Source organism: Pseudorasbora parva, chromosome 7 (assembly GCF_024679245.1).
Source record: "Pseudorasbora parva isolate DD20220531a chromosome 7, ASM2467924v1, whole genome shotgun sequence".
NCBI lineage: Eukaryota > Metazoa > Chordata > Actinopteri > Cypriniformes > Gobionidae > Pseudorasbora > Pseudorasbora parva.
Genome location: NC_090178.1, coordinates 929,853 through 954,852, shown reverse-complemented (window position 1 = coordinate 954,852; position 25,000 = coordinate 929,853). Strand labels below are relative to the sequence as shown.

The window sequence follows — 25,000 nt, the reverse complement described above, 5'->3', positions numbered from 1 at the left end:
GACATTAATGTCTAAATGCAGTACACTAATTATGTGGGTCAAAACACAGTTTTTAGTTAAAGGGTTAGTTCACCTCAAAATGAAAATGATGTCATTAATGACTCGCCTCATGGCGCTGGACAGATACTCAAAGCCAGATGACTCGGACATCCCTTTAGATATATTTGATCATTTCTCTCTTGACTTGCTGCTGTTAAACAGACCTGTAGCTGAAGAGTAAAGCACGGTTTCGTCATGTTGTTTGTAATTTGCATGTTTTACTTATTTTTAAAAACAAAATCAAAAATCTACACTTAAAAAATACAACCAAGCTCCAAAGAGCTCGCGGACAGATTAAAATCTCTCCGTATCCGGTCGGCTAAACTCGAACACATCTTCCCTTCTTCAGAATGACTTCAGTGCCGTTCTTTGTTCTTTTCTCAGAGAAAAGCTGAACTCAAGTCTTCCAGAGTCGCGGGTAGAGCTGATTCGACAGACCGCCGTTCGCCAGCGTCTGTGTTTACTAGAAGCACGAGCGCAACTCGGCCGTTGTCATTATGGCCCCGCCCACCGCCTCTATACACAATGTGATCGGCCCGACCCGAGTTTGGTTTTTACAGCTCAGAAGGGTATTGAGAGTTGCTAGACGACACTCGCGACAGATTATCGACGCGCCATCTTCAATAAACCCGCCTCTTGCTCTTGCTGCCGCTAGGGTGCGTCTCGATTTCTAGGCTAGTCGCGGCGCCTATCGCATATCTAACGTAGACAGGATTGCCGCGCCTCGTCTTTGAAGTATTGAGCACCCCCATATTGCCCAAATGGTATGATCCTCGTTTCATAACACCCGCAAAGATTCGACCGTGAGATCGGTGGTCGAATCCGGCTCCGCATATCATCGAATCTTCGACTATTCGGGTCACCCAAACGGCTCCTCCGCGATCTCTCCTGAAGCCGATGCTGTAGTAATGTGAACTGCAGTTCCTCGTCTGGCCACTAGAGCGGCTCACAGCAGAATCTCACTGAGCCTCATGTTAAAATGCCCAACTTTACAGCAGAATAAAACATGTTCACAGTCTGGGACAAATTGGTTTTGGTCTATGTGGATAATTTTGCCCTTCATGACGACTGTGAGGGGGTGAATTGTTTTATAACTCATTCATTTATGTTATATAAAGCCTTAAAGTTCTGCATAATTAGGGGTGTGGTTATAGTGACAGAGTGTATTTAGGCCACGCCCACACCGGGGGGGAACAGTCCAACGCTCTCCATTGACTTTGTATTGCGTGAGGCGCCTCCTTGTCATTTCGGACTTATTACAAAAAACAGAACAGTGTCTAAAAGCTGAAATGTGACGAGGTGAGCAGCAAACAAGCTAAAAACACAGAACTAAGGTTAATAAGCTGTCGGCCCCAGAAAACGAGCGTTTAAGGAGACAGAAGTGGACACAGGCGATAAGAGGTGAAGCTTCAGCTGAAGAATGGGTCAGTTTTGGGATCCTGACCCTCAGTGTGTCTGCGTGTGCAGTACACATTAGTCAAATATCCAGACGTCAGTGGTATAGATTATATTTCCTGTCTCTGATGCCCTTCTCCTCCAGCGGGCGAAGCTCTCAGTGTGATATAGCATGTCCCGCTCTGTCTCATGCACTGTTATGTCTTTAAAGGGATACTTCCTGTTTCAACAAAAATAGAATTAAAGTGTATTTACCATAAATGTGACAGCAGATTTTAACCATATTTTAAAAACAATCGACGTAATTATGAAATGTCATATAAAGATGTACTTAATGGTTCAAAAACACTCTGAAGTTCAATTGCATTTAAAATACATTATAATAATATTTTATTGCAATTGTAAATAACATGTAAACATTTAATTTGCACTTTTCCGTTGTAAGTGCTCTTCTTAAAAGTATGCTTAAGTTGACTTCTTCTCAAGGGGACGTTATGATCGATGGTACTCCCTCAGATCCCTTAGTTTAAGAGCTAAAATTAAAAAACAGACATGCATGAGCAACAGCAGACATCTAAAGCAGAGCCCAGGCCTTTAGTGACCAGCTTGCCCAGTTTGAGCTGAAGGGTCCGGGAGCCCTAGAGTTTGGTTTGCCCTGTATGAGTCAAAGGCCCTGGTGGTCAGTTTCCTTTGGTAATCTCAGCCTAAAGCTTCCAAGGCTTTGACAGTCTGGTGACCCGGTCCATAATCCAGCCCTGTGTAAGTGACACTGTGACATCCACAAGACAAAAATCATCATACCAAAAAAACAGCCCAGACATTTTAATGAAATAGTGCTGAAAAAAGATGTATTAATGCCCTGCACATTTACATGACACCCGCCACAAAATAATTTGGACTCTTTGTCAGTGACTAAGAAGCACAGTAAAAAATGTTGAAGCGCCTAATGAGAACCTGAAGAAACAAATGATTATATTTATATAAAGATGTGATAATTGTCTGTTAGGAAACACACTTTATATGAGATGACACCTCGTCACATTTCAGCTTTTAGACATTGTTCGTTTTTTTGTTATTAGTCAGAAATGATAAGGAGGCCCGCAATGGAAAGTCAATGGAGACGGTTGGTTTGTTTCCCCCCGGTGGGCGTGGCTTTCAGATTAGGACGCGTCGCTCTGTCTCTATTGAGCACCCCCATATTGCCTAAATGGTATGATCCTCGTTTCATAACACCCTCGAAGATTCGACCGTGAGATCGGTGGTCGAATCCGGCTCCGCATATCGATGCATCGAATCTTGGAGTATTCGGCTCAGCCCTAGTGTGCACCCGGCTTTAGACTGATAACGTGTAACGTTAGCAGTGTTGGGTAAGTTACTTTAAAAAAGTAATTAATTACTAGTTACTAATTACATCTTTAATAGTGTAATTAGATTACTGTACAAATTACTCTCTCCAAAAAGTATTTAATTACTTTCTAAATCCAATATCAACCTCGAGTTAAGCAATTCAAGGTTAGACATGAAAGGGCTCTAATTCATTCAAATACATAAAATAAAACTACATAAATACTCTTATTAACTGACCAAAGTATTACAAATGTGAGAAGGAGACATAAAACCATGCATTTTAAAGTTAGACTTTAAATGTTGATGTTAAGTCCACTATTGAATTATGTATAATTATATTTAGTATTTAGTTCAATTACATCAGAAGTAACTGTAATTCAATTACAGAAAAAATAAGAGTAATCCCCTACTTTACTTTTTCAAGAGAAAAGTAATTAAATTACAGAAACTAATTACACCCAACACTGAACGTTAGTGCTAAACCTTCATACAGCAGGCGGACGGTTCATTAGAGGTCTTCACGGGGCGCCCGAGACCTGTGGACCCGTACGGGTTCGGTCTATGTTTTAAACGGTCAGCCGGGTCGGGTCCGGGTCGGGTCCGGGTCGGGTCCGGGTCTGTTTAACGTTGTAGCCTATGTAATACGCGCCCTCTCAGCCGTTTAGAAAGCGGGCAGATATGCATATGCGCGCGGTAGGGATGGCTCGATACCACAACTCTGGCTTCGGTACGGTACCACAATCTAATACCGAAGTACCGATATTAAACCGATACCACACGGTCTGATATTAGCGCGGGTGTATAGTTTTGAGTTTATAAAGTGGGAAATCACCACAAATGTTCATTAGTAAATTAATCAGCAAAGATTATCACATCAAATCAGTCGTTTGAAAACTTTCTTGTGAGGAATAATTGCAGCAAAAATCTCTCAGAATTAACAAATTGCTTCTGGTTTCAGAAGACATCGCACGACACTAAAGCGATCTGCACAATCCGATTCGATATTTCACGCTCGTCTCGGGACGGAGAACGGGAATCATTCAAGCGATTTTATAGCATTTCGTAATAACAGTTACAGGAGATATGAGCTCATAACAACGACACACACACACACACACACCTGTCACTTAGAGCTCGCACATTACACATTAAGTTTCCTTAAACAGTCAAACGCACAGAATGATGTACAAATGTCCGTCTTTAGTGAGTATTCACACACACACACACAGGCGGGTGTGTCTAACGCGAATGTAAACAGTGCAATAGTACGCGTGCAAATATAATGAGATCTAAACGTCATTGGTTGAAACGGGCGCTGGAGATGTTGTGATATTCAGTCTTCTGTTAGGCTGTGTGTGTGTGTTGATCAGTGTTAAAAGAAAATAAATGTCTAAATGAGATGGTCTGAGTGATCACTGACCTGTCGATCTCTTAAGAAGTCCTAAAGTCAGGATAGTGACAGATGCTTCTTGGCTAGGTTTGATGGTTCTTCATCAGTTTTATAAGCAAAGTCATTACAGATGTCACTTCTACTCCTCTCTTTATTAATTCGTTTTGGGCATCTTGAGTGAGATTCAACTGCTTTATCCATTTTGTCCGTCTATGTTGTTGTCACATTTGCCGGTTGTTTCGGGTCAGTTTGTGTAGCGCGCTGCCATCTAGCGGTGAACTTCGGAAAAGCAGCATATACCGAAATGCGCTAAATCATGATATCATACCGTTTGAAATACAATATATACCGGTATTTTTCCAGTCATCCCTAGCGCGCGGTAATGTTTTCTGTAATGCTCAAATTGCGTAAAAAAGCTAATATTTCAGGTTGCTCCAGCTAACGCGCGAGTGCAGCAACCCGAGCTTCCGCAGTGACTAAAACTAATGTGAATGAACCGTCCTGTTTAATCGTAACCACTTCAGCTCTGTAGCAAATTTAGAATAATTGTGACGTATGCAAATTTGGACCCATATGTGGGTCGGCAGGGCCGAAGTCAGACTCGGCTCAGGAGATTATGGCGAATAAATAATACTAACGTCAGCGTCCATGGCACTGAACGAGCTATAGTTATTAGTTCAAAAGGGCAAACAGTCAGAGTTATTATGCTCGTTAACTCCAGTGGAAATGCAGATCTGCACAGACGCATAAATCCGTCATTGGGACATAAAGTGGACTTTTCCAGCTGAAATGATGAGTGAATCAAGCGTGCCTGGAACAGTTAGAGAGGAATGTTGTAATATATCACAATCAGGTCCAAGGAAGAGAGACGACGGCTGTAACGTTGGGTAGGCTGAGACGGTTATTCTCGCAGCTTGTTTATTAACTTGTTAAGAGCAGTTTATAGTGGAATATGAGAGAGTCGGGTCCAGTCGGGTCTGTGTCTTCCCGCCGGGTTCGGTTCCAGCGATAAAATAATAGGCGGGTCCATGACGGTTCCGGGTCTACATTTTTGGCATTTCTCGGATCTGCGCGGTTCCGGGTCCAACTTTTGAAATAACAGACGTGTCCGGGTCGGTTCTGTGTAGCACATTACGGGTCTCCTCGGGTTCGGAAACAAATTTTTGGACCCGTGAAGACCTCTACTCTGCATTTGTGACTGTGTGTGTTTCCTGCAGGTGTCGTTTCCTCTCCGCTGGTTTTGCCCGTATATCCCGCTGTGCCCGCTGCGGATGGCCGATGTGTTGTGCGCGCCCATGCCCTTTATCGTGGGCGTCCATTCCAGCTACTTCGACCTCTACGACCCTCCATCTGACGTTGTGTGTGTGGATCTGGACACCAACACTGTTTTCCAGTGAGTCTTCCTGTCCATTATCAGTAATTTTTTCACTGTGGTGCTGATCAGTTAAAGGGTTAATTCAGCCAAGAATGAAATGTGTGTCATTAACTCCTCTCCCTAATGTCGCTCCACACCCGTAAGACCTCCGCTCATCTTCACACACAGTTTAAGATATTTTATATTTAGTCCGAGAGCGTATGCAAGTGTATGCACACTATACTGTCCATGTCCAGAAAGGGAATAAAAACATCATCACAGTAGTCCATATGAGACATCAGTGGGTTAATTAGAGTCTCTTGAAGCATCCAAAATACATTTGGGTCCAAAAATAACAAAAACTACGACTTTATTCAGCATTGGCTTCTCTTCTGGGTTCCACAAATAAAGAATCAAACGGTCATGATTCATGATTCGGATCCGTGTGTCAAACTGCTGAAATCACGTGACATTGGCGATATGAATCACGAATCAATCTGCTGATTCACGACTGTTTGATTCTTTATTTGAGGATAGAAAACAAACAGCAGATTGATTCAAGAGACTCTAATTAACCCACTGATGTCTCATATGGACTACTGTGATGATGTTTTTATTCCCTTTCTGGACATGGACAGTATAGTGTGCATACACTTGCATACGCTCTCGGACTAAATATAAAATATCTTAAACTGTGTGTGAAGATGAACGGAGGTCTTACGGGTGTGGGACGACATAGGGGTAAGTCATTAATGAAAGAAATATCATTTTTGGGTGAACTAACCCTTTAAAGGGTCACTTCAGTGATTTCACGAGTTCACACTTACATATAATTTATAGAGAGTACATTTAAAGGACAACTCCGGGCAATTTTTAAGTTTATCTTGATCGTTATACCTTTGTGAGTACAGTCTACAGGGAGTGCAGAATTATTAGGCAAGTTGTATTTTTGAGGATTAATTTTATTATTGAACAACAACCATGTTCTCAATGAACACAAAAAACTCATTAATATCAAAGCTGAATATTTTTGGAAGTTTTAGTTTGAGCTATTTTAGGGGGATATCTGTGTGTGCAGGTGACTATTACTGTGCATAATTATTAGGCAACTTAACAAAAAACTAATTTATACCCATTTCAATGATTTATTTTTACCAGTGAAACCAATATAACATCTCAACATTCACAAATATACATTTCTGACATTCAAAAACCAAACAAAAACAAATCAGTGACCAATATAGCCACCTTTCTTTGCAAGGACACTCAAAAGCCTGCCATCCATGGGTTCTGTCAGTGTTTTGATCTGTTCACCATCAACATTGCGTGCAGCAGCAACCACAGCCTCCCAGACACTGTTCAGAGAGGTGGACTGGTTTCCCTCCTTGTAAATCGCACATTTGATGATGGACCACAGGTTCTCAATGGGGTTCAGATCAGGTGAACAAGGAGGCCATATCATTAGATTTTCTTCTTTTATACCCTTTCTTGCCAGCCACGCTGTGGAGTACTTGGACGCGTGTGATGGAGCATTGTCCTGCATGAAAATCATGTTTTTCTTTAAGGATGCAGACTTCTTCCTGTACCACTGCTTGAAGAAGGTGTCTTCCAGAAGCTGGCAGTAGGACTGGGAGTTGAGCTTGACTCCATCCTCAACCCGAAAAGGCCCCACAAGCTCATCTTTGATGATACCAGCCCGAACCAGTACTCCACCTCCACCTTGCTGGCGTCTGAGCCGGACTGGAGCTCTCTGCCCTTTACCAATCCAGCCACGGGCCCATCCATCTGGCCCATCAAGACTCGCTCTCATTTCATCAGTCCATAAAACCTTAGAAAAATCAGTCTTGAGATATTTCTTGGCCCAGTCTTGACGTTTCAGCTTGTGTGTCTTGTTCAGTGGTGGTCGACTTTCTGCCTTTCTTACCTTGGCCATGTCTCTGAGTATTGCACACCTTGTGCTTTTGGGCACTCCAGTGATGTTGCAGCTCTGAAATATGGCCAAACTGGTGGCAAGTGGCATCTTGGCAGCTGCACGCTTGACTTTTCTCAGTTCACGGGCAGTTATTTTGCGCCTTGGTTTTTCCACGCGCTTCTTGCGACCCTGTTGACTATTTTGAATGAAACGCTTGATTGTTCGATGATCACGCTTCAGAAGTTTGGCTATTTTAAGACTGCTGCATCCCTCTGCAATATATCTCACCATTTTTTACTTTTCTGAGCCTGTCAAGTCCTTCTTTTGACCCATTTTGCCAAAGGAAAGGAAGTTGCCTAATAATTATGCACACCTGATATAGGGTGTTGATGTCATTAGACCACACCCCTTCTCATTACAGAGATGCACATCACCTAATATGCTTAATTGGTAGTAGGCTTTCCAGCCTATACAGCTTGGAGTAAGACAACATGCATAACGAGGATGATGTGGTCAAAACACTCATTTGCCTAATAATTCTGCACTCCCTGTATAGATTTTTTTAAATTAATTATAGACCTATAATTCCTTGTTGAATGTTTTTAAATAGTGAGGAGTAATCTATCTATTATTTTATTATGCAGTGTGTCGATTATGCATTATGGAATATTTGGATTTAAAATATATGGAATATTTTAATATCAATTTAATAATAAAAGTAGGCCTTCTCTAATAATAATATTTTCATACATAAATTCTAAATCTTCTTGATATCAATAGCTGATGCATTTGATAGACTATCTCTATAATACACCATGATCTATCGTCGGTCTTTAGCCTCTGACCAAAAAATTGGTCATCAATATTTGCATCATCTGATGATTTTTTCCAGAAATAAAATACATAAATCTCTGGTCTCGGGGAGATATGAGGTGTGGAGCACTGTCATATAAATATACTCCCGGTTTTCTGCTGATAGAAAGCCATATGCCTAATCGCTGAAGTAACCCTTTAAGTCTGAAACGTACTCCTAAGTGTTTTGTGCTTACATTTCACAGTTTTTACTGTAGTTTTGATCAAATAAATGAGCCGGACGTCCTGTTTCCCGCAGGTCTGAGGATAAGAAGCCTCTGTCCTGGAGGTCTTTGCCCAGGAAACATGGGAAAATCCTGCTGAACTCTCTGACCAACCTGCACAGAACTCTGGAGAAGAGTGAGTGAGCGCCTGACCTCAGCACGGACGCGTACAAGTGATGTCATTTCCTGTTCTCACATTCTCTCTCTCTCTCTCTCTAGTCTACACGCCCGGTCAGGAGGAGGCTACGCTGGAGTTCCTGCTGACGGATTATGACCTGATCTACGGCCGTCAGAAGCAGCTGGAGCTGGAGATCCAGGAGGCGTTCCTGCGCTTCATGAGCTGTCTGCTGAGAGGCTACAGGTCGTTCCTGCTGCCCATCACTCAGGCTCCGTCCGACCGCACCACAGACTGCAGCTCCCTCTTCAACCTGCAGGGTGCGCTCTTCACCTGCGCCATCATGCATATCTATTGCAATATCACAAGCGTAACACTGTGTCCTGCCCAGATGCAGCGTGATGAGCTTTCAGCGACACAAAACCAATCACAATTCAGAGTGTGGGCGGAGTCTCTGCACTCGCAACCAAAATAAATAAAAAATTAGCCAATGAGAAGAGTGTGGGCGGAGTCTCTGCAAGCGCACTTCACTCGTAGTCAAATAAATTAAATATCAACCAATGAGAAGAGTGTGGGCGGAGTCTCTGAAAGCACACTGCACTTGCAGTCAAATAAATTAAATATTAACCAATAAGAAGAGTGTGGGCGGAGTCTCTGCAAGTGCACTTCACTCGTAGTCAAATAAATTAAATATCAACCAATAAGAAGAATGTGTGGCGGAGTCTCTGAAAGCACACTTCACTCACAGTCAAATAAATTAAATATTAACCAATAAGAAGAGTGTGGGCGGAGTCTCTGCAAGCGCACCTCACTCACAGTCAAATAAATTAAATATCAGCCAATGAGAAGAGTGTGGGTGGAGTCTCTGCAAGCACACTTCACTCACAGTCAAATAAATTAAATATCAGCCAATGAGAAGAGTGTGGGCGGAGCCTCTGCAAGCGCACTTCACTCGTAGTCAAATAAATTAAATATCAACCAATGAGAAGAGTGTGGGCGGAGTCTCTGAAAGCACACTGCACTTGCAGTCAAATAAATTAAATATTAACCAATAAGAAGAGTGTGGGCGGAGCCTCTGCAAGTGCACCTCACTCGTAGTAAAATAAATTAAATATTAACCAATAAGAAGAGTGTGGGCGGAGCCTCTGCAAGTGCACTTCCCTCACAGTCAAATAAATTAAATATTAACCAATAAGAAGAGTGTGGGCGGAGCCTCTGCAAGCGCACCTCACTCGTAGTAAAATAAATTAAATATTAACCAATAAGAAGAGTGTGGGCGGAGCCTCTGCAAGCGCACTGCACTCGCAGTCAAATAAATTAAATATCAGCCAATGAGAAGAGTGTGGGCGGAGCCTCTGCAAGCGCACCTCACTCGTAGTAAAATAAATTAAATATTAACCAATAAGAAGAGTGTGGGCGGAGTCTCTGCAAGCGCACTGCACTCGTAGTCAAATAAATTAAATATCAGCCAATGAGAAGAGTGTGGGCGGAGTCTCTGCAAGCGCACTGCACTCGCAGTCAAATAAATTAAATATCAGCCAATGAGAAGAGTGTGGGCGGAGTCTCTGCAAGCGCACTGCACTCGCAGTCAAATAAATTAAATATCAACCAATGAGAAGAGTGTGGGCGGAGTCTCTGCAAGCGCACTGCACTCGCAGTCAAATAAATTAAATATCAGCCAATGAGAAGAGTGTGGGCGGAGCCTCTGCAAGCGCACCTCACTCGCAGTCAAATAAATTAAATATTAACCAATAAGAAGAGTGTGGGAGGAGCCTCTGCAAGCGCACCTCACTCGCAGTCAAGTAAATTAAATATTAACCAATAAGGAGAGTGTGGGCGGAGCCTCTGCAAGCGCACCTCACTCGCAGTCAAATAAATTAAATATTAACCAATAAGGAGAGTGTGGGCGGAGTCTCTGAAAGCGTACTTCACTCACAGTCAAATAAATTAAATATTAACCAATAAGGAGAGTGTGGGCGGAGCCTCTGCAAGCGCACCTCACTCGCAGTCAAATCCGTTGCCGCTTACCTGTTAGAATTAATGAAAATATATATAGTCTAGAAATTTGCATGAAAAGTAAAAATATATATAGATTTTTTTTATTTGATTTAAAAGTGTTTTCTCTATCCACAATGTGCTCACCTTTTTCACGCCTCACCCGTTTGCATCCCTGATCTTAACGTTGATTGTGTGTGTAAATATATAATGCACATTATGAATATCTTTGTAATGCATTATACATAAAGGCTGAAATTACGATCATTTTTGTGCAAAATAATTTTGATAATGATAATCTGTGTTTCCCGCAGGCTTCCTGAAGTCGCGTGATCGCACGCAGCAGAAGTTTTACACACAGCTCACGCGGACGCAGATGTTCACGCAGTTCATCGAGGAGTGCTCGTTCGTCAGCGACCGCCACGTCAGCCTGGAGTTCTTCGACGAGTGTGTGCAGAAGGTCTGTGTGTGTGTGTGTGTGGGTGTGTGTGTGTGTTTGTGTGTGTGTGTGTGTGTGTGTGTGTGGGTGTGTAGGTGTGTGTGTGTGTGACCCCAGTAGCCAATCAGATGCCGTGTTTAATCTGTGTGGATGTGTGTGTGTATGTGTGTGTGTGTGTGTGAGACCCCAACAGCCAATCAGATGGTGTGTTTAATCTGTGTGTGTCCGTCAGGTGGATGTGGAGAAGCCGGAGGATGTGCGGCTGATGGACCGCGATGAGACTCACAGCGGAGAACACACAGTGTTCATAATGCCTCCGGAGGAGCCCCAGGAGCCTGACGGATCCGAGTGTCCCGCACACTACAGGTGACCTCTGAGTTTATTACCCTTTAAAGGGACAGTTCCCCCAAAAATGAAATGTCTGTCATTAACTCCTCTCCCTAATGTCGCTCCACACCCGTAAGACCTCCGCTCATCTTCACACACAGTTTAAGATATTTTATATTTAGTCCGAGAGCGTATGCAAGTGTATGCACACTATACTGTCCATGTCCAGAAAGGGAATAAAAACATCATCACAGTAGTCCATATGAGACATCAGTGGGTTAATTAGAGTCTCTTGAAGCATCCAAAATACATTTGGGTCCAAAAATAACAAACTACGACTTTATTCAGCATTGGCTTCTCTTCCGCGTTTGTGTTCAATCCTCAAATAAAGATTCAAACGGTTATGAATCAGTGAATCGATTCATGATTCGGATCGCCAATGTCTCGTGATTTCAGCAGTTTGACACGCGATCCGAATCATTGATCGATTCGCTGATTCATAACCGTTCGAAGCTTTGTTTTGAAATCGGCCATGGATATGATGTCAAGACTTGTTAAGGTTTTTTCATTTTAGATATAGCTGTATGAAATCATATACAGTCATATGTATCGATATCGTTTTGATTGTTTTATAGTAATACAAATAACTTTGTTCAGTTATAGACCAGACGCTACAGTTAAAATCTGAACTGAGCTCAGATCAGCGGCAGGATTCAGGTTTCATTCATCACGAGGGAGAAGCTGACGATATACGGCGGAAGAATCAGTTTCAGAGCTGAATGTAAAAGCGCCCATTTTGACACAGCTTGTCGTTATGTTTTTCATTAAGAATAGTATTGATATTAATATTAAACACCATTCAAGCAATTTGATTAAAAATATTATTTCTAATTATGGGATAGCTTTCTGCCCACCCAATTACGCTAATAAAGAAATTATTAAAAAAACACAAGCGCTTGATCAAGGGCCCGACCCCGCCAGAGGATAGTGCAAGGAAATCTTGGCCCGCAGGTTAGTTCAGGTCAGGTACGGGTCGGGCTCGTGTCAGGTTGGGGTCGGGCTCGGGTCAGGTTGGGGTCGGGCTCGGGTCAGGTTGGGGTCGGGCTCGGGTCAGGTTGGGGCAGGTACAGGTCGGGCTCAGGTCAGGTCAGGGTCGGGCTCGGGTCGGGCTCGTGTCAGGTTGGGGTCGGGCTCGGGTCAGGTTGGGGCAGGTACAGGTCAGGTTCGGGCAGGTACAGGTCGGGCTCAGGTCAGGTTCGGGTCAGGTTCGGGCAGGTACAGGTCGGGCTCAGGTCAGGTTGGGGTCGGGCTCGGGTCAGGTTGGGGCAGGTACAGGTCGGGCTCAGGTCAGGTCAGGGTCGGGCTCGGGTCGGGCTCGTGTCAGGTTGGGGTCGGGCTCGGGTCAGGTTGGGGCAGGTACAGGTCAGGTTCGGGCAGGTACAGGTCGGGCTCAGGTCAGGTTCGGGTCAGGTTCGGGCAGGTACAGGTCGGGCTCAGGTCAGGTTCGGGTCGGGCTTGGGTCAGGTTCGGGCAGGTACAGGTCGGGGTCAGGTTCGGGTCGGGCTCGGGTCAGGTTCGGGCAGGTACAGGTCGGGCTCAGGTAGGGCTGGGCGATAAAACGATAACGATAATTATCACGATATAAATTTCCTCGATAAAACGATAACATCAGTTTGATAAATTCTCGATATAATGCTTGCGCGTTATGCGTGATGCTGCACATGCGTACTGCAGACCGGCTTCTGGGCGCTGCACGCGCTGCTGTTTGCTGTCAGTGACTGACAGGATTGGAGGATCGGAGTGAAGCGGAGCGAGAAAAATGAGCAATAGTGAAGAAAACTCAGAGCTCACGACCAGCTCGGAGGACACAGATATCGCTGAGAAGTTAGTTCGCTTAACTTCAGTGGTTTGGAGATATTTTGGCGATCCCATCCGACATAAAACAGCGACGTACGTGGACTGCTTATCATAGGTTCACGTTCAACACACGGAATTTAGTTATTAAATGATCGTGATTCCTCTAAGTTCTTCCAGATAACATTGAGCCCAGCACAGCGGTGAATCTACATTAACTACATTCACACACCGGCTTATTACCTCGTTAGCTGTAGTGGGTGACTTACAACAGGCTAACGTTACCAAACTATAATCACTAAAACATCCGACTTGTACATCGCTATTATAGTTGTTTGTCTTTGGTGATGTATTAATGACTCCGCATCGCCTGTATCAAAAGAGAAATAATGTCATCCTAAGTTTGAAATGAATATAATAGACTAGAGAGCCCTTACTGGAGATCCACAGATACTGAACTCTGCTCTCTCCCTCCTCTCGCGGCCACCCCACTGTCGCTGAGGTGTGTGTGTGTGTGGTGAGATGCGCGCGCGAGTGTGTGCGTGTGTGTGTCGGTGAGAGAGAGAGAGAGAATTTTTTTTGCCCGTTTGCTTTTTTAGTGTTTTACTTACACAATAAGTAATGATATTATTGATATACAGTGTAGAGTAAAAAAAATGCTGACCACAATTAAGATTTTAAAAAATAAATCTACCTCAGTTTTAATAAATTGTTTATCTGTTTGTGAAGTGTTTGTCATGTTTTGGCAATACAGGATAGTTTAAAACCACAGTTAGCTGTCTGTTTTACATATTTCACTCAGGAGCAAAAATATGCCTTTAAACTTTTAAGAAATTAAGATTTTACATTTATTGTGATATTTATCGATATCGACTGATATGGAAAATTATATCGTGATAATTTTTTTGGGCCATATCGCCCGCCCTAGGCTCAGGTCAGGTTCGGGTCGGGCTCGGGTCAGGTTGGGTCAGGTACAGGTTGGGCTTGGGTCGGGCTCAGGTACGGTTCGGGCTCAGGTCAGGTTCGGGTCGGGCTCGGGTCAGGTTGGGGCAGATACAGGTCGGGCTCAGGTCGGGCTCAGGTCAGGTTCGGGTCGGGCTCGGGTCAGGTTGGGTCAGGTACAGGTTGGGCTTGGGTCGGGCTCAGGTACGGTTCGGGCTCAGGTCAGGTTTGGGTCGGGCTCGGGTCAGGTTGGGGCAGATACAGGTTGGGCTCAGGTTCGGGTCAGGGTCAGGTTGGGTCAGGTACAGGTTGGGCTTGGGTCGGGCTCAGGTACGGTTCGGGCTCAGGTCAGGTTCGGGTCGGGCTCGGGTCAGGTTGGGGCAGATACAGGTCGGGCTCAGGTTCGGGTCGGGGTCAGGTTGGGTCAGGTACAGGTTGGGCTTGGGTCGGGCTCAGGTACGGTTCGGGCTCAGGTCAGGTTTGGGTCGGGCTCGGGTCAGGTTGGGGCAGATACAGGTCGGGCTCAGGTTCGGGTCGGGGTCAGGTTGGGTCAGGTACAGGTTGGGCTTGGGTCGGGCTCAGGTACGGTTCGGGCTCAGGTCAGGTTCGGGTCGGGCTCGGGTCAGGTTGGGGCAGATACAGGTCGGGCTCAGGTTCGGGTCGGGGTCAGGTTGGGTCAGGTACAGGTTGGGCTTGGGTCGGGCTCAGGTACGGTTCGGGCTCAGGTCAGGTTCGGGTCGGGCTCGGGTCAGGTTGGGGCAGATACAGGTCGGGCTCAGGTTCGGGTCGGGGTCAGGTTGGGTCAGGTACAGGTTGGGCTTGGGTCGGGCTCAGGTACGGTTCGGGCTCAGGTCAGGTTCGGGTCGGGCTCGGGTCAGGTTGGGGCAGATACAGGTCGGGCTCAGGTTCGGGTCGGGGTCAGGTTGGGTCAGGTACAGGTTGGGCTTGGGTCGGGCTCAGGTACGGTTCGGGCTCAGGTCAGGTTTGGGTCAGGTCATGGTACGGTTCGGGGCTCGGGTCAGTTACAGGTCGCGCTTGGGTCAAGTTCGGGTCGGGCTCAGGTCAGATTCGGGTCGATTCGGGTCAGGTGAGGTACTGGTCGGCTCGGTTCAGGTATGGGGTCGGGCTCGGGTCGGTTCAGGCTCTTCGGTTCAGGTGCGGGTCGGGGTCGTTTCGTGTTCGGGTCGGTTCGAGCACTTCGGTTCAGGTACGGGTCGGGGTCGTTTCGTGTTCGGGTCGGTTCGGGCACTTCGGTTCAGGTACGGGTCGGGCTCGGGTCGTTTCGTGTTTGGGTCAGCTCAGGTCGGCTCGGGCTCTTCGGTTCAGGTTCAGTTCGGGAATCTAAACTCTACCTTCATGTGTTGTTGTTTTTCCTGCAGCTACGACACGTTCCCAATCCTCCAGCCGGATCTGTTCGATCGGCCTCTGGATCAGCTGCGGACTCCCGCTAAAGGAAGTGCCCCGAGTAGCCCCGCCCCCCGCCGAACCAAACAGGTAAAATGCCCACTTTTCACTGACTTGCGATGTACTCGATTCATGATTGGTCACTGCCGAATTAAAATATTAAAGAGAATTATACGTTATTAACCGGTTAAAGGAAGTGTGTGTAAGATTGTGGCCAAAACTGGTACTGCAGTCAGATGCCTGTAGAGCGGTGTTGTTGCAACCCCGAACACTACTGACTCCTGATTGGTCGATAGGCGGAGGGCGGAGCTTCAGGACAAAACACAACATCAACAACAACTTTAAAAAAATGACAATATCCTGCCGGACTACTGCTGTCAGTGATAGAAGAGTTTAAAATGAACACGATTTATTAATGTCTAGAGACATATCAGGGCCATTTTAGGATTATTGAAATACATTTCTTACACACAGTTCCTTTGATGGTCATTTCAAATAAATTTTGTTTTTGTTCCTGTTAAAATCCGGTTTTCGTTCGTTGAACCGGTTCAGAGCCCTGATTGTAACGCATTACTTTGGACTCTTCAGGAGATCAAGCTGGCGCAGAAGAAGGCCCAGAAGTATTCGACGGTGCCGGACATGTGGTCCAAATGCCTGCTGGGCCACTGCTACGGCCTGTGGTTCATCTACCTGCCCACCTACCTGAAGGCCGAGCCGGGGAAGGTGCGCGCGCTGCAGACGGCCTACGAGGTGCTCAAGCACATGGAGACCCGGAAGGTGGTGCTGCCGGACGAGGTCAGTGTGTGTCAGGTGTGTGTGTGTCAGGTGTGTGTGTAAAGTGTGTGTGTGTGTGTGTGTGTGTGTGTGTGTGTGTGTGTGTGTGTGTGTGTGTGTGTGTGTGTGTGTGTGTGTGTGTGTCTGTGAGTGTGTGTGTGTGTGTGTGTGTGTGTGTGTGTGTGTGTGTGTGTGTGTGTGTGTGTGTGTGATGGGTAAGTTTAGGGGCAGTGTAAGGGGATTGAAAATACGGTTTGTACAGTATAAAAACCATTACGCCTATGGAATGTCCCCACATTTCACAAAAACAAACGTGTGTGTGTTTGTGTGTGTGTGTGTGTGTGTGTGTGTGTGTGTGTGTGTGTGTCAGGTGTGTTACCGGATCCTCATGCAGTTGTGTGGTCAGTATGGTCAGCCCGTTCTAGCGGTCCGAGTTCTGCTGGAGATGAAGAAGGCTGGAATAACTCCCAACACCATCACATACGGATACTACAATAAGGTGAAGTGTTTACTATTCATCAGATAATGCATTATAAATCATTAAAAAAATATTTTTGTTACTTAATTTATTAAATCATAAAATAATGATTTCCTAAAAGCCGGGGTTCGTGAGTTGATTTAAAAGCTGATAATTAATTAAATCATACAAAATGTCAAATTAAAATGTTTTTTTTTTACAGATTTATTTTATTAAATCATAAAATAATAATTTCTCAAAAACATCTGAAATTAAAAAAATAATTTTAAAAGGAAATATAAATCGAATTATTAATTAAATCCTTAAAATAATTAAATTAAGAAATGTTTTAAATTCAATTTTTTTTCATTAAATCATAAATAAAATTCTCATAACTGGGATTCGTGAGTTGATGAAAAGATAATTTATTAAATCATAAAAATTTTATATAAAAATATAATTATTAATTAAATGACAAAAATGTTTATATATAATAAAAAATTGAATAAATCATAAAATAATTTCTCTAAGTTAATAAGTTGATGAAAAGCTAATATTTAATTAAATCATAAAAATGTGACATTAAAATTAATAAATAATTTTAAAATATAAAAAACTAATTAAAAATGTACTAAGTCATAAATTAAATCATATAAAAGAATAAATCATGAATAAATCATGAAAAATAAAATAAATTATCTTAAAAGAAAAATGGTCAAATAATGAAAAAACAAAAATGTAAATTATTAAATTGTAAAAATTATCCATTTAAAATAAATAATAAACAGCAAAACTACATTTTTTATAAATAACAAAAACACCAAGAAAATGTACTAAAATTAAATCATAAAATTGTTAAAAAAATTAATTAAATTTAAAAAAAAGCAAAACACTTACTAAAAAAAGTTGAAGAATGTAATTTGTTTAGCTGCATGCTGTGAAAGTGTTGATAAATTGTTGAAATATTAGTGTGGGACTGTAATATTAGTAATATATAGTAAATATTTTGTCTCAAAGGGGTTCGGTTGAGTAAGTTTGTGATTCCCTGATATAATGCACTGATGATCCGCTTCTGTTTACTCACGTGTGTGTGTGTGTGTGTGTGTGTGTGTGTGTGTGTGTGTGTGTGTGTGTGTTTGTTTGTGTGCGTGTTTGTGTTTGTGTGCGTGTTTGTGTGCGTGTTTGTTTTTGTGTGCGTGTGTGTGTTTGTTTGTGTGTGTGTTTGTGTGCGTGTTTGTGTGTGTGTGCGTGTGTGTGTATGCGTGCGTGTTTGTGTGTGTCTGTGTGTGTGTTTGCGTGCATGCGTGTTTTTGTGTGTGTGTTTGTGTGTGCGTGTCTGTGTGTGTGCCGTCTGTAGGCGGTGCTGGAGAGCAAGTGGCCATCCACCAATCAGGGAGGGCGTCTTCGCTGGGCGAAGCTTCGGAACGTGGTATTGGCCGTGGCTCAGTTCAGGCAGCCAATCAAAGAGCAGCATAGGAGCGCTTCTCTCGGTTCCCGCGCAGGTCTGAGCCCCGCCCCTCTGACACATGATTGACAGCTGTCAGCAGCGTCACATTCTCACATTCTGCTCCTGTTTTAGAAGCGCTGTCCAAGCCTCGCCCCTACTCCGCTCTGATTCGTCAGGCCAGCTGGAGCGGGTTGAGTGACAGCTCCAGCCACGAATCGCTGAGTAAGAGTAACAGTCTGAGCAGCGTGCAGGCGTCAGAAAACAGTGAGTGACTGATGATCGAGGCGTGAGTTTGGCCTTCATGTTTCTGACGTGTTGTGTGAGAATTTGCTTTGTTTATCAGAGGTGAAGCTGTCGAAAAAGCCTCCCATCGGCCCGGCTCCGGTGCTGGTGCGGCGCAGCGACGTCTGCCTATCCACCTTCTCCAGAGACTGTGCCGAAACCGCAGATGCAGACTGCAGGTGCCAGCCCGCCGAGAGGGATAGCAGGTACAGCTCAACACCTGGGACTCCACTTTACCATCACTTCACCATCACCTCACCATCACTTCACCATCACTTCACCATCACTTCACCGTCACTTCGCCATCACTTCACCATCACTTCACCATCGCTTCACCGTCACTTCACCATCGCTTCACCATCACTTCACCATCACTTCACCATCTCTTCACCATCACTTCACCACCGCTTCACTGTCACTTCACCATCGCTTCACCATCACTTCACCATCGCTTCACCGTCACTTCACCATCGCTTCACAATTACTTCACCATCGCTTCACCGTCACTTCACCATCGCTTCACCATCACTTCACCATCACTTCACCATCTCTTCACCATCACTTCACCACCGCTTCACTGTCACTTCACCATCGCTTCACCATCACTTCACCATCGCTTCACTGTCACTTCACCATCGCTTCACCGTCACTTCACCATCGCTTCACAATTACTTCACCATCGCTTCACCGTCACTTCACCATCGCTTCACCATCACTTCACCATCGCTTCACCGTCACTTCACCATCGCTTCACCGTCACTTCACCATCGCTTCACCCTCACTTCACCATCGCTTCACCATCGCTTCACCGTCACTTCACCATCGCTTCACCATCGCTTCACCGTCACTTCACCATCGCTTCACCCTCACTTCACCATCGCTTCACCATCGCTTCACCATCACTTTACCGTCACGTCACCATCTCTTCACCATCACTTCACCATCACTTCACCCTCACTTCACCATCGCTTCACCATCACTTTACCGTCACGTCACCATCTCTTCACCATCACTTCACCACCACTTCACTGTCACTTCACCATCGCTTCACCATCACTTTACCGTCACGTCACCATCTCTTCACCATCACTTCACCACCACTTCACTGTCACTTCACCATCGCTTCACCATCATAAACCCGTCTTCGGCGCAATAATTCCGATCTTTCATGTATTCATACTCTTGTGTAATCGACGCCCCATCCTAAATAAATCTGTCTCTTCCGTGATACCCTGAAATTTTGAATATTCCAATCTAATATGATTTCCGACCTGTAAGGTTGCCAGAATAATAATCTTACACGGTGTGTCAATAGGCCAGAGGAGAACTGGCACCCCGACTGAGTCTGGTTTCTCCCAAGGTTTATTTTTCTCCGTCACGCCCCGATGGAGTTTTGGTTCCTTGCCACTGTCGCCTTTGGCTTGGCTTGCTCAGTTGGGGACACTAAAAATATGATTAAAGTTATTCAACTTATTATACAAATAAAATGTATGAATTAGGTCTTATTTAATTCTATAAACTTAAATACTGATCTGCCAACATTGTTGCTATATGATAAATTAAAATAAGCTGATAACATCACTGTTTACTCCAGTACGACTGTACAGCCAAATCTAATTTTGTCGCAATATTATCCTGTTGGACACTGTGAAGCTGCTTTGACACAATCGTGATTGTAAAAGCGCTATATAAATGAAGTTGATTGATTGATTGATCACTTCACTATCACCATCACTTCACTGTCACTTCACCATCACTTCACCATCGCTTCACCGTCACTTCACCATCGCTTCACCATCACTTCACCGTCACTTCACCATCACATCACCGTCACGTCACCATCTCTTCACCATCACTTCACCACCACTTCACTGTCACTTCACCATCACTTCACTGTCACTTCACCATCACTTCACCATCGCTTCACCATCACTTCACTATCACCTCACCATCACTTCACTGTCACTTCACCATCTCTTCACCGTCACTTCACCATCGCTTCACCATCACTTCACTATCACCTCACCACCACTTCACTGTCACTTCACCATCTCTTCACCTTCACTTCACCATCGCTTCACCATCACTTCACTATCACCTCACCACCACTTCACTGTCACTTCACCATCACTTCACCATCGCTTCACCATCACTTCACTATCACCTCACCATCACTTCACTGTCACTTCACCATCGCTTCACCGTCACTTCACCATCGCTTCACCATCACTTCACTCTCACCTCACCATCACTTCACCATCACTTCACCATCTCTTCACCGTCACTTCACCATCTCTTCACCGTCACTTAACCATCGCTTCACCACCACTTCACTATCACCTCACCATCACTTCACCATCACTTCACCATCGCTTCACCGTCACTTCACCATCGCTTCACCGTCACTTCACCATAGCTTCACCATCACTTCACCATCGCGTCACCGTCACTTCACCATCGCTTCACCGTCACTTCACCATCACATCACCGTCACTTCACCATCGCTTCATCGTCACTTCACCATCACTTCACCATCGCTTCACCGTCACTTCACTATCGCTTCACCATCGCTTCACCGTCACTTCACCATCGCTTCACCATCACTTCACCATCGCTTCACCGTCACTTCACCCTCACATCACCATCACTTCTCCATCGCTTCACCGTCACTTCACCATCACATCACCATCACTTCACCATCGCTTCACCATCACTTCACCGTCGCTTCACCGTCACTTCACCATCACTTCACCGTCACTTCACCATCACTTCACCATCACTTCACCATCACTTCACCGTCACTTCACCATCACTTCACCGTCACATCACCGCCATTTCACCGCCGCTTCACCGTCACTTCACCATCGCTTCACCATCACATCACCATCGCTTCACCGTCACTTCACCATCGCTTCACCATCACTTCACCATCGTTTCACCATCACTTCACCATCACTTTACCGTCTCTTTACCATCGCTTCACCGTCACTTCACCCTCGCTTCACCATCACATCACCATCGCTTCACCCTCACTTCACCATCGCTTCACCATCACTTCACCGTCTCTTCACCATCGCTTCACCGTCACTTCACCGTCTCTTTACCATCGCTTCACCATCACTTCACTGTCTCTTTACCATCGCTTCACCATCACTTTACCATCACTTCACCGTCACTTTACCATCACTTCACCATCGCTTCACCATCGCTTCACCGTCGCTTCACCATCGCTTCACCATTACTTTACCATCATTTTACCATCACTTCACCATCACTTTACCGTCACTTCACCATCGCTTCACCATCATTTTACCGTCACTTCACCATCGCTTTACCATCACTTCACCATCACTTTACCATCACTTCACCATCGCTTTACCGTCACTTCACCATCGCTTTACCGTCACTTCACTATCGCTTTACCATCACTTCACCATCGCTTTACCATCGCTTCACCGTCATTTTACCGTCACTTCACCATCGCTTTACAATCACTTCACCATCACTTTACCATCACTTCACCATCGCTTTACCACCACTTCACCGTCACTTCACTGTCACTTCACTATCGCTTTACCATCACTTCACCGTCACTTCACCATCACTTCACCACTTGACCTTACTGATGAACTGTGTGAGGTGAGAAAGCATCCTAACACACTGAGGGTTTCTGCGTCGTCAGGTCGGAAGTCAGGGAGACTCTTAACAGGAAGTCGGTGGATGAAAACTACAACAACGTGTCTTCGCCGGGCCGTGGATTGGCCGGAAAGCTGCAGCAGCTTCTGACTCCCACCCGGATCCGGACCTCAGTGCGACGGGCCGCCAGTGTGGACGACCGGAGACCCGGAAGCTCCGGAAATTCGGGAAACTTGGGACACAAACCATCCCGGAAGAGCCAGATGGCTGAAAGTCTGCTGAAGGCCAAAGAGCGGCTTTACAATGCCACGTCTGAGGTCAGGCCTAGTGTTGCCACAGTTACTGCGAAAAAGTACCGTATTTTCGGACTATAAGGCCGTGTGTTATAGTTCTAGAAGGGTTAAAATCAAATATATGTCATTAACTCCTCCCCCTAATGTCGTTCCACACCCGTAAGACCTCCGTTCATCTTCACACACAGTTTAAGATATTTTATATTTACTGCAAGTGTATGCACACTATACTGTCCATGTCCAGAAAGGGAATAAAAACATCATCACAGTAGTCCATATGAGACATCAGTGGGTTAATTAGAGTCTCTTGAAGCATCCAAAATACATTTGGGTCCAAAAATAACAAAAACTACGACTTTATTCAGCATTGGCTTCTCTTCCGCGTTTGTGTTCAATCCTCAAATAAAGATTCATTCGGTTATGAGTCAGCGAATCGATTCATGATTCGGATCGCGTGTCAAACTGCAGAAATCACAAGACATTGGCGATCCGAATCATAAATCAATACACAATCAGTATTGACAAGTGACTGCAGTACCAGTTTTGGCCACAATCTTACACACACTTCCTTTAACATTACTTTAACGAGTTGAAAAAAAATATATATTTCCTGAAAAAATACTCTCCCCGAGACACAGGAAGAAAGCAAAAATATATATTTTTATTTTTTACTAAGGAAAATGTCTAAAATAGTAACTCACAGTGACTTGGATAAGTTACTTTAATCTGATTACTGGTTTGGAAATAGTAATGCATTAGATTACTCGTTACTGGAAAAAAGTCAGATTAGAGTACCTAATTAGTTGCTAGTAACTAGTCAGGGGTCACAGCCCTCAGAGTCATGAATCAGTGTGTGTGTGTGTGTGTGTGTGTGCAGAGCTCGCTGTCTGTGGGGAGTGACATCGACATGATCGACATCCAAATGGTTCCTCTCAGGAAGTCGTGGGATTCTGCACAGGAAGGGGCGGCCATCGAGGTGTGTGAAGTGACAGAAACACAGACTGACGTGTGTGATGATGTGTGTGTGATGGATTAAGAGCTGTGTGTGTATGTGTGTGTGTGCATGCATGTGCGTGTGCGTTTGTGTGTGTGTGCAGGTGTTGATGTCGAGCTGCTCGCTGTGCCGCAGCTGTAACTCTCTGGTGTACGATGAGGAGATCATGGCCGGCTGGACGTCTGACGACTCCAATCTCAACACCAGCTGCCCATTCTGCTCCGCACCGTTCGTCCCTCTGCTGAACGCGGAGATCTGTGACCTGGGGCCCGTCTGCAGGTCTCACACACACACACACACACTCACACTGCTGAACGCTGAGATCTGTGACGAAAATAAGTTGATTTTAAATTTCATGGCATCAACACATCTCAGTAAAGTTGTGCCGTGGCCATGTTTCCCGCTGTGTGTCATCCCCTCTTCTTTTTATATCAGTCTGCAAACGTCTGGGCACTGAGGAGACGAGCTGCTCAAGTTTAGGAATAGGAATGTTGTCCCATTCTTGTCTAATACAGGCTTCTAGTTGCTCAACTGTCTTAGGTCTTCTTTATCGCATCTTCCTCTTTATGATGCGCCAAATGTTTTCTAATGGTGAAAGATCTGGACTGCAGGCTGGCCATTTCAGCGCCGGATCCTTCTTCTACACAGCCATGATGTTGTAATTGATGCAGTGTGTGCTCTGGCATTGTCATGTTGGAGAATGCAAGGTCTTCTCTGAAAGAGACGCCGTCTGGATGGAGCATATGTTGTTCTGATAGACCTTTCAGCATTGATGGCCTTTCCAGATGTGTAAGCTGCCCATGCCACACACACTCATGAACCCCAGACCATCAGAGATCAGCTTCTGAACTGAGCGCTGAGAACAGCTTGGGTTGTCCTTGTCCTCTTTAGTCCGGATGACATGGCATCCCAGTTTTCCAAAAAGAACTTGAAATTTTGATTCGACCCCAGAACAGTTTTCCACTTTCCCACAGTCCATTTTAAATGAGCCTTGGCCCAGAGGAAACGCCTGCGCTTCTGGATCATGTTTAGATATGGCTTCTTCTTTGACCTGTAGAGTTTTAGCCGGCGACGGCGAATGGTGCGGTGGATTGTGTTCACCAATGTTGTGATGTCCATTACAGTATCATTCCTGTATGTGCTGCAGTGCCGTCTAAAGCCTTGTTCATATATAAAGATGGAGAAAGAGGTATTTCAGCGTTATTTCCTCTTCCTCCTAAAAAAAACACATTTGCAGCTGCTGAACACACACCTTTAGCCTTGTTTATACTTTCGCCTTCCTCCGCTGACTGCGCTCGCTCCTCCCAAACGGACGAGGCGTTTATACTCGCTCGTCGTTGTGCTATTCTTTGAAACGACAGAGGGCGACTCGGAGTAATTGTTCAATAAACCAACAGGAAAAAGCGTAGAGAAGAAGTGAGCTTATGTACACAGGTGATGATATTTAATTTAGGACATTTCACCAAAAGCCACACTACTAAAGATAAATCGTGTAAAACTCAGTAAACCTTGGCTTGATATTATTACT

The 25,000-nt window shown here is 44.9% G+C and overlaps 1 protein-coding gene across 1 annotated transcript in view; it reads left to right on the top strand.

Annotated features, from left to right (window-relative positions):
* The window catches only part of LOC137082511 (DENN domain-containing protein 4B-like), a 53,088-nt gene that overhangs the window by 20,049 nt on the left and 8,039 nt on the right, over positions 1–25,000 (top strand). Inside the window, exons 10-23 of the mRNA XM_067447732.1 lie at positions 5,389–5,564; positions 8,549–8,649; positions 8,733–8,948; positions 10,938–11,083; positions 11,295–11,428; positions 15,565–15,679; positions 16,178–16,384; positions 16,734–16,862; positions 18,178–18,322; positions 18,400–18,531; positions 18,611–18,755; positions 22,232–22,502; positions 23,356–23,454; positions 23,576–23,751. Coding sequence (XP_067303833.1) covers positions 5,389–5,564; positions 8,549–8,649; positions 8,733–8,948; positions 10,938–11,083; positions 11,295–11,428; positions 15,565–15,679; positions 16,178–16,384; positions 16,734–16,862; positions 18,178–18,322; positions 18,400–18,531; positions 18,611–18,755; positions 22,232–22,502; positions 23,356–23,454; positions 23,576–23,751 — 2,192 coding nt within the window. The remainder of the gene's footprint in view (positions 1–5,388; positions 5,565–8,548; positions 8,650–8,732; positions 8,949–10,937; positions 11,084–11,294; positions 11,429–15,564; positions 15,680–16,177; positions 16,385–16,733; positions 16,863–18,177; positions 18,323–18,399; positions 18,532–18,610; positions 18,756–22,231; positions 22,503–23,355; positions 23,455–23,575; positions 23,752–25,000) is intronic.